At 38.2% G+C, this 10,497-nt stretch overlaps 1 protein-coding gene across 3 annotated transcripts in view; it reads left to right on the plus strand.

The window, feature by feature from the left end:
* Vcan (versican) overlaps positions 1 to 9,583 on the plus strand; it is a 97,872-nt gene extending 88,289 nt beyond the window's left edge. For all 3 annotated transcript variants that reach the window (XM_032899063.1, XM_032899060.1, XM_032899062.1), the window contains 3 exons: positions 2,590 to 2,734; positions 7,214 to 7,396; positions 7,545 to 9,583. In XM_032899063.1, coding sequence (XP_032754954.1) covers positions 2,590 to 2,734; positions 7,214 to 7,396; positions 7,545 to 7,672 — 456 coding nt within the window. In that variant the 3' untranslated portion in view covers positions 7,673 to 9,583. The remainder of the gene's footprint in view (positions 1 to 2,589; positions 2,735 to 7,213; positions 7,397 to 7,544) is intronic.
* Positions 9,584 to 10,497: the final 914 nt, after the last annotated feature.

The following is a 10,497-nucleotide window of genomic DNA, read 5'->3' on the forward strand; positions in this document are numbered from 1 at the left end:
AATATCAAGAACCCAAGTCAAAATGATATAAAAGCACTCCATCACAAAAGTATGTATAACAATCACAAGAATGCTGGCTTCAGACACTGGCATTTTAAGAGAATGACAATCTCAAAAAAAATCCCGCAAAATTCCCATAAACTAAGCAGATTAAATACAATTAATGAAGGAGTTTAGGTTTTATAAAGAAAAAGCAAATGTATTGGACAACTGGTACTAATATGCAAAGTTTATTTTCTTTCCGTGTATCTGATTTATAAAGGAACAAACCACAATATAGGAAAATATAGCCTTAATCTTAAATGTGGCATAATTTTAAAAGCTGGCTGAACTAATTAAAAATACCTTTAAACAGTCAAGTTTCCTGAGCAATCTGTATTGCGATAGAAGGGCAAAGGCGTTATAGCCGGCATTCTCACGCTAGCCTTCGCTGGGCCTAAGGTCCACAGATAGTCTTGTAATTTAAGCTCATGTTTTTGGGGATACATTCTCAGGTCTTCTTTAGTAGGGAATAGCCCTCCAAGGACAGGCATTCAGACTGTCTGATTGTAATAATCCCCTGGTGTGGCAGAATTGGTCACTCCTTGCTTTGCCAAGTAGGTTATATAATATCTCTTATCCAATTAATCATGATTTTGGAGATTATTCAACTATGGATGAAAATGTTCCCCCCACCACAGTATGCAGGGTGTGTGGACAAAATCTTTTTTCAGTTTACTATACGAAGAGATACACACTGTAGCAATCCATGTGACGCAAAATGGGCAAAAACAAAAGACTAGCTTCCTCTCAAGAAGAAAAATTTTAGACCTATGAAAAGGACAATATTCACAAAAAAGTGTCTTTACTTAGAAGCATTCAGAATGTCAACAAAACAGCCCCATTTTCTTTGTTTGCAATTACAAAGTGGAATTCAGTTAACAGAACATTATTTTCCTATAAGTTACATCACAGACAACCGAAGATGAAAAAGTGAGCAAAAAAACAAAAACAAAATAACAAAAAACACCTAAAATACTGCTCCATATATAACGAATTTGTGCAGTACACAGCATAAACCGGCTATAAATTTCCATGTCGATTTACCATCCCCAGACTGTACCAGTTAGTGGCTTTTGAAAATACCACTAGGACAGGGCTATCTAAAAAAAAATTCGGTAGTGTGTTAACAAAAAAAAAAAAAAAAAAAAAAGAAAGAAAAGAAAAGAGGTTATACAATTTAAAAACAAATCTTACACAACCTTACTTTTTTTTCTTTAAAGGGAGAGAGTTGTTTACAGGGGGTTAAATTCTTTATAAACAAGAAAAAAACTGCGCTAGAACCAACTTATTCATCTTCTTTTTCTTCATCGTCATCACCATCCTCCTCGTTTTCCTCTGCCTTTTTCTTCTTGCTCTCTTCAGCCTTGACCACCCCTTTTTCCTGCATCCTTTCTCTGTAGGCAGCAAGGTTTCCTTTAGCTCTGTAGGCAGCAATATCCTTCTCCTACTTCTCCTTCAGCTTAGCAGCCTTCCTCTTCTCATAGGGCTGCCTGTCATCCGTTGCAGTGCCGGCGTCCACATCTCTCCTAGTTTCTTGGCAACATCACCAATGGATAAGCCTGGATGTTCGCCTTTGATTTTGGGGTGGTCCTCAGAACAGAATAAGAAGGCCGAAGGAAGTCTCTTGCATTGGGGTCCTTGAACTTCTTTTTGGTCTCCCCTTTGGGGGTGCAGGGTAAATTCTCTTGCATAAGGAGCCTTGTCAACCTTTGCCACGTCTTCAAATTTCCGCCTTTCTTTAGCAGACACAGTCTTCCACCTCTCTGCACACTTCTTGGAGAACTCTGAGAAGTTGACAGAAGCATCCGGGTGCTTCTTGTGCTCTTCGTGGTAGGTTTGCAGCAAGAACGCATATGAGTTCTCCTTTGCCCATCTCCGCGAGGCACGCAGTGCCAATCTGGCTCTCGCTTGTCCCGGCGCCATCTTTGTGGAGCTCAATGTACCGCAAGGGCTCAACTTTATATTTCTATAACAAATTCTTTACTCAATATTAAACCAAAGATGCATTTGGAATTAAATTTAAAGAAAGACTAACAGATGACTGTCACTTAGTTGTCCTGTAAATTTGAGCTTGCATTTCCTAGTAGATCCAGGGGCTTCTTAAGCACAGCTCTCACTACTGCTACTCATGAATTAGTTTCACTACTCGGACACATGGTAAGACACTACTACACTAGGAAAAGTTCAGGCGTGAGTCTAGGAAAAGAAATCATAATTGATTAGAAAGACACTGAAATTTTTGTCTGTTTCATTTCTGCCGTTATTACATTAACAGTAAGATAATGATAAACTTTCTTACTTAAATTGGGGACAAATTGTGTAGAAATCTAAGTTAACTACACCAACATTTCTCAAGGACATTTCATTGACAGAGCACAGTAGAGCCTTTGAGATACGTGTACTTCTCATAAAGAGTTTGAAAGTCTTTACTATGAAAATAAGTTCAGTTCTGTGGTTGAAGAGAAATTGTTGAGTCCGTTCCGGTCAGCTAGCCGCAGGGGCTCTGAATGTTGAGCATTTATTTATCTTCTGTCTCCATTTGTACAGCAATATGAGAACTGGAGACCCAACCAGCCAGACAGCTTCTTTTCTGCTGGAGAAGACTGCGTTGTGATCATTTGGCATGAGAATGGCCAGTGGAATGACGTCCCCTGCAACTACCACCTCACCTACACCTGCAAGAAGGGAACAGGTAAGGGGGGCTGTGGCTGAGGGGCACTGAATCTGCATATCAATTGGCGGCAGAGTCAGGAAGCCAAGGTTTCACCCTTAGAGGTGCAAATTAGACCGGCTTTGTCCTTTCTCGTTGCCTAACACCGTTTTTTTTTTTTTTGCTGTTCCAACAAGAATGAAAAGGTTTGTTTTCAGTACCATTCTCACTTTAGATTTCCCGTTCTTAAGATAAAACGAAGGCATTTATACAGGTAAACTGCCCATAACAACTTTAGAAACTGCTGGCCAAACACTTGTATACGTCTTTATCCTGGTGAAGAGGATACTAAAGTTATTGGCAGCGGAACTGTTGGAAGTATCATGCAGCAGGCAGCATTGTTTTCGTAGGAAGATCTGGTGCCCTTGGCTCCTGTTCAAGTGCTTCAGTGGCTGGGACTGCAGAGCTGAGGAAATGCTCTAGAGGGCGCTGCAGGCTCCTATTCCCTGCAGCCTTCATCCCAACTAGTCATTGCTTTTACACTTGCTTGATCTTTGCCGGCATTTGAACATTTTTAAACATTCCCTAAGAGGTTTATTTTCCACCTATAATCCACGGAACAAAACTGTCACCCTTATGCCTGTAATTAAGTGCCTTCAGCATTTGATAAACATAGGTATTTGTAAAGGATGTTTCAGAATGAGAATTGTTTGGTTGATTTTAAGCAGGAAAGAACAAAACAAAACAAAACAAACAAACAAACAACAACAACAACAAAACACCATCACCAAAAACCAAATACCAAGAAAGTTGAGTTTGAAGTTTATGTAGTATTGGAATTACTGCAGCATGGAGAATGGCTGTGTAATCATTTTTCTAAAGCAATGGATATTCCATAAGAGAATTTTAATACTACTTGTAATTATGATTCTAAAGCAAGGATATTGGATTCCTGGGGCAACCAAGACCCATCTTAAGATAGAGTAGAAACTATCAATGAGAATTGTAAAATGCATTTGAATTGTCTTTGAATTAAAACAGAATATATACATTGTGTGTATGAGTGTGTGTGTGTGTGTGTGAGTATTTTGTATGTGTGTGTGTGTGTGTGTGTGTGTGTGTGTGTGTGTGTGTGTGTGTGTGTGTGAGAGAGATAAAATGCTAGGTAAGACTCAACACCCATAACAAACTGTTGGGAGAGAGAACATTAGATAGGACACAGCCCTAGTCCGGATGAAACTCTGATACTGTCTGTGATTACTCTGCTGAGCTCTCATCCAGGGTAGCATTTATCCTCAATGCATTATCTCCGTAAGAAGCTTTCTGACTGTGCATTTCCTCAACGCTTCTGCATGGAACTGGGAGAAATAGCAAATCGAGTATTTACTGTTTTCCCTTTTCCAGGATAGCAAGTCTTTAATAGACTGTTTGTCTTTATGTAAATGTTGTGTTTGCCTTCTGTGACCTCAGGATGGTCCTAGCATCATGCTTTTCACTCTGCTGCTTCCTAAGCTTGTTTGTCCTATAGCACAGCTTCACCATGGCAACAACGTTGACACTTTGAGCAGGGGTATATATCTTTACTGTGCTAGACTATCCAATGCTTCAAGAACACTTAACATCCTCCCTGTCCTCTGTGTGATGAATAGCAGTGGTACTCTTACCTCCATATTCCTTCTTCACTGTGCCAACCAGAAGACTCGGGGGCAGGAGTAGTCTAGAGAGAAAGAAAAATAGTGGAGAACTTCAGTTTTAGAGCCAAGAAAGTTTCACATAACCTGGGTTGAATTTCCCAATGTGAAATGGGTTTTGAAGGATGCTAACTGTACTTCATGAAAGAATGGATTCTTCTCTCATGGCTCTAAAAAGTTTTATGATGTCAATGTTGACAGGATTTTTATATTTTATATGATCTCTTAGATGCTTCATACACCAGTAAGCCTACAAGCCCAAGTCGTTCTTCAAATTATTTACAGCTAAGAAAAGATGCTTAATATATAGAAAAGCAGCATTTGTAGAAGAACACCTTCCTTCCTGCTGTCCATACATCTTTGGACCATTTTGTTGGTATTTCCTAGTCAAAATTTCTGCCTGAGATAATGACTTGGTTTCTTTGCTTTTCCATGTAACATTATCCCAGAACAATAGAGTATTTGCTTACATTTTTGGAAGCTTATGTAATAAGAATCATATTATATAAGTAATCTATACCATACTTTTTTTTCCTTTTGCTATTCAGCTCATTTGTTGAGATTTATCAATGTGGATGTATGTAGCTGCACATTCTCTGCTTTTGCTGGTCTGTAAGTGATTCTCTAGCTGCAACTACATTTTATTGATTAGTTCCCTTACCAGTGAATAAGTGAATCGCAGTCAGTATTTTTACTGTTATAAATAATGTTTCTATGAATATTGATAATCTTGCTCTTGGTAGACTTCCATGAGTTTCTGTAGACATACTTCCAGGAGTGAAGATTCCGAATCATAAGACCTATGTATCACCACATTTACTAGCAAACGCCAGATTACATCCTAAGCAATCCATGTAGCCACTCCCAGTCCCACCAGCCATGTGGGAGAGGCCCCTGACACTTCACTTCTCCAACATTCGATTTTATTGGACTTGAGACATTTGGGGCCAGTCTGGTGGGTATGAAATATTATCCCTTTTGATTTAATTTGCATTTTCTTGGGTGTTTGTTGATGATATTTTCATGTGTGGTTACTCATATATTGGTTATTGATCTTCTTTAGTACATTTTTAAATTCATGACTTTAATTTTAGTAGTTGATTCTTTTCTCCTATTATGATTTGTACGGTTCTTATTACATTCCCATTTCTAATCTCTTGACAGTTACATAGTTTATAAATATATTCTCCTAGTTTGTGGTTTTTCTTTACTCTCACATTATGGTTTTTGGTGAAGATAATTCATACTTTTTAAATGTTACTTTGTTATTTCAGCTTTTTCTGTGCTTTGAAAAGTCTTTATGAACCCTAAAATCATAAAGATATTTGGTATTGTTCGTTGAATGTTTTATAACTTTGCCATTTGTGTTTGTGTGTTTAAGCTACCTAGAACTGGCTTTCCATGTGTTCTGTGAGGTAGGGAAGCAAATATATTTTGTCATATGAATATGTAATTGTTCATGTTTTAAGACTGCCTCCTCTACTGCTCTGCCATGTTGTCAAGTAGCAAGCTTTTATGTTTGGACTAATTCCAGCGTACCTTCTTAGCCTGGACACTACCATATTCAACTAAATCATTTTAGCCTTTCAAAAATAATCTTTACGTATAAATAGTTTTGAGGAAATCATGCAATTATTTCCTAAAGATGATAAAAATAAATTCAACTTCTAATTTGTCAGTACCATCCCAATCCACATGCAATCAATTATCCAGTTGATTATTTCAATCTTCTCTATCACCATAGCCTCCTTCTACCTGATGCTTGCCAGTATCAGGGTCTTATTATAGCTTTTAATAGTATGATAAATGCAATATGTAGGTGCAGATTGAGTAAAGCAGAAGAAAATTAAAACTATATTTTAAAATTTAAATTAAAAATTATTGAAAAACAATGTATTTATGAGCTGCCTTCTAACAGATTAAACAAATCTAATATAGATTAAACAATTGTAATCATTAAGAAATTTTAGTGTATTAAGATTTGGAAATACAAACACCATAGTTACCCCTAATTTCTGGTGTGCAGGAAGCCTAGGTCAGTGAGTCCCCATAACTATATAGAGACTGGGCAGAGTACCATGTGGTTGTGATATTGATGTGTGGGAAGAAGAAGAAGAATGATCAGGGATTCACTGACATCCTTACCTGCACTGTGAATTCAAAACCAACCTGGGCTACATGACACCCATCTTAAACAACAGACAGACAGACAGACAGACAGACAGACAGACAGACCCCAGGCAGGAATGCTGTCCACTCTTTCCTGTTTTAGTATAGAATAGGTAGGACCAGGTAACATTTTATTTATTCTTCAAAGTGCATGCTTGTATTTCAGATTAATGGTGGTAAAGTTTATACCGGTTTTGCTTTTTTGTGTGTGTTTTTTCCTGGGAAGTGATAGTGATAGTTCACTATTGGAAATGTGTCATTGCTCCAACTCAAGATTGTTAGTAAAAGATGAGGGGTACTAAGAAAAACAACATTAATAGGCTACTTACTGATGTCAGGTGCTTTTTATTCTGGAAATATTTTTAAAAAGTGACTTTGTAGATGGATAGCTAAGTGTATGGCGATTTAATGATATTTTATTTAAAAAAAATACAACTCAAAATGACATGATCTGAGATTTAAAAAAATGTACACCCAGAGCCTCAATCTAAATATTTAAAATTATTTCTACTTTAAAATTCTATATAAATGCCTTTTGCAAAGGTATATGATTGAGGCTCTGAGGTGTTACAGTTAAGAAATAGAGTGAGATTAGTTCTGATGCTTACACTAGTTGAAATGCTTAGATTTCTTGGAAATAACACAATTTGCTTTTTCTTAGTTGCTTGCGGCCAACCCCCTGTTGTAGAAAATGCCAAGACCTTTGGAAAGATGAAACCACGTTATGAAATCAACTCCTTGATTAGATACCACTGCAAAGATGGTTTCATTCAGCGTCACCTTCCAACTATCCGGTGCCTAGGAAATGGGAGATGGGCAATGCCTAAAATAACCTGCATGAACCGTAAGTGGTCCTTTAGAAAGAATGGACAACCGTGCTTTAACAGATACTAGTAGACACCTACATTTTACGGCTGTGGTATCAGTAGTGTAGGGTATGGAGCAAGTAATACTGTTGTGTTTTCTTTCTTTCTTTGTTTTCTTCCATGTAGCATCTGCATACCAAAGGACTTATTCTAAGAAATACTTAAAAAATTCCTCATCAGCCAAGGACAATTCTATAAATACGTCAAAACATGAGCATCGCTGGAGCCGGAGGTGGCAGGAAACGAGGCGCTGATCCTAAAATGGCGAACATAAGCTTCATTCATCATTTCAGCCAAAGCCCTGCCTTTCCGTGCCTTTCCTATCACCTCAAGAAGAATTAGCAGTTGGTTTGGATTTTGGGACTGCCGTCTGGTCATTTGGGGTGGCTGTATTCCTAAAATATTTTCAATGAAACATGGAATTTTGAAAAAAAAAGCGAATAAAATGAAAGAAAATGAGCGAAGAAGATAACCATTTTCAGCCTATCTAATTTCTTTAGTTCTCTCTCTGCCTCCAGTGCAGACTGTTTCCTGTACACCAGCCTACTGTACTATTTAAAAAACAAAACAAAACAAAACGCAATATCAGCACCGATGGCCATGTAAATAAGATGATTTAATGTTGATTTTAATCCTGTATATAAAATAAAACGTCACACTCGGTTCAGGCATATTTAATGATGATTACGGAGCTTTCAAGGTCTTCGATCATTGGCTTGGCTGCTTTGCTTAGGCTGGAAATGGTTTTGTCTACCCTTTGACTGTCAGCAAGTTTGAGGACGGCTTTTCTGGACAACCGGCAAACAGAATCTTGCAGGTCTCTGCACGCATGTCAGCCACGGGAGTCACGCTGATGCCTGGCTGATAAAACTCTCGGAGCTCCAGGGTGTAACTCGGCTTTGCCGTGTTCCTTTTCCTTCACTTACACGAAGCGCCTGAATGGAGGACTTTTCTATGACCTGGAACATTTTTTTAGGGGTCAAATTGCTAATTATTAACTCAACCAGGTTTCCCTTACAATGGCTTTCTTAACACTAACGCTGGTAAGGTATTTGGAATGGATATAGACCAAGGGTTGTGGAGGGTGGGGGAGGAGGGTTTTCTAAAACAACACTCGTGCAAAAAAATTTTTTTTGTACATATAACCATTTTAATCCTTTATAAAAATTTTGAATGTTCATGTATGAATGCTGCAGCTGCGAAGCACACGTAAATAAATGAAGTAAGCCATACGGATTTAATTTATTGGATGTTATTTTTCCCAAGATCTGAAATCAATGTAGTATGCTAGTAATTTTTCAGTGTTAGCTTTTCTATTTTCTTCACAGTTTGATACCTTATAATATAGGTACTCCCTTCCCGTTTCAGTAATGTGACGGATAGAAGGCACCAAGTGTTTATTACGGAGAATGGAAACGTGCTTAGCTACCCATAAATGGTGTTTGCCCATTCCAAGCAAGCGTGTAAATGTAGAATAGCATTGCTCACTGTTAGGTGGCGTGTACGTGTTCAAGTTTTGCTTCTCTTCCCACCCATTTACCCCTTGCATTTGAATAATGATTGCTGAATCATTATCTAGCTATTTTAAGGCTCAAGGTTAAAACTGCTCATGGAAAAAGGCAGTTAAGGCTCATCCATTCCCTTCACTTACAACAACTTACAGAAAAATTACGAGTAAAATGTGAATAGAAACCAGCTTCAATATGACACAATGAAAACAAGCACGGAACCATTGTGAGGTGTCCCATAAGGATGGGCGGACTTTATGTTTTATACCAGGTAAATACTCAACGAAGAGTAGTGGAAGAGCAGACTGGGGTTGGTCCTATGTTGACTGTTTCTCACAGAACCTTCTTTGGCTTAGAGGGAATGACTGTGCTCACGAGCATACGTAGTGTCTTAGGCAAGGTCTTCGGACTAGGCAGTAAGTTAGTCAATCCTGATGTGTTCTAGGGCACAGAAAATCACTGTGTTGACTTACTAGGGCTTTTTACTTTTTCATTACAGTGCACATAATACTTCCCTGTATTTATATTATAACATGTATAGTGTAAAATGTGAATGACTTTTTCTTTTTGTGAATGAAAATCTAAAAATCTTTGTAACTTTTTATATCTGCTTTTGTTTCACCAAAGAAACCTAAAAATTCTTCTTTTACTACATTGTGACTTGTCTGTTTATTTCCACCTTTAAGTCCTAATACACACAGATATTTCATGTTCTGGTTTCATCACAGGGAGCAAGCTCCTTGCCTGGATGAATTAGTTTGATGGTTAGTAAAGCAGTGACTCCCGTCACCTATGGCAACCGAGCTAGTCAGTCTAGCGACGTGTGCACCTCCCCACCGTGCATGAATCTCCAATGGGAAGAGCTGTGATAAGAGAATGACAGCTTAAATTGGAGACTGCTTTCCTGTGAACCAGCTGAGTGTTCACAAGGATCATCTCACGAGAGGCTTATGATAACCACCATTATATTTGGAAGGAGAGTTGGGCATCGAGAGATGAAGTTCTTTGTCTACAAGTATAGTGTGTAGAGAAAGCAGAACCTGTGTGATATAGTCAGAAGAAACTTAAAAAGTCATGTTCCTGATTGCTGGCTATCTAGAAGCTTAATTTAGGGGCTAAATGATGATATCTAATTATCAGAGATGTCAGGCCAGTAAGTTATCATGCATTCAGCTATCCATAGTGGCTCTCACAGTTCTTGTTCATACAATCCCTGCTAAGCACTTACTGTAATACAGGCACGGTCATAGTTTCTGAAGACTCAATAGAAAATATGCTTGATATATGTGCCCAAATAAAAATTTTATACTGGATACAGCCCTTGGGCCCATTTTACTAAAAGTACCTTTTTGATACTATGGATTTCTAGAAAATATCACAGAGCAAAAGTGAGCCAAATTATTTTAAGCACTCTCTCCTGAAATATAAAAACTAACATAATACTGGACTCGCACAGTACAGAAGAGATTCTCAAACCAGGCCTGACAGCAGTCCTGAGGCTCAGAAATCCTGACAGGAGAGTTGCCAGGAGTTGAGGCCAGCCTTTGTTGCAGAGTTGAGAACTGTCTGAA

The sequence above is a fragment of the Rattus rattus genome, chromosome 3 (assembly GCF_011064425.1).
Source record: "Rattus rattus isolate New Zealand chromosome 3, Rrattus_CSIRO_v1, whole genome shotgun sequence".
Taxonomy (NCBI): domain Eukaryota; kingdom Metazoa; phylum Chordata; class Mammalia; order Rodentia; family Muridae; genus Rattus; species Rattus rattus.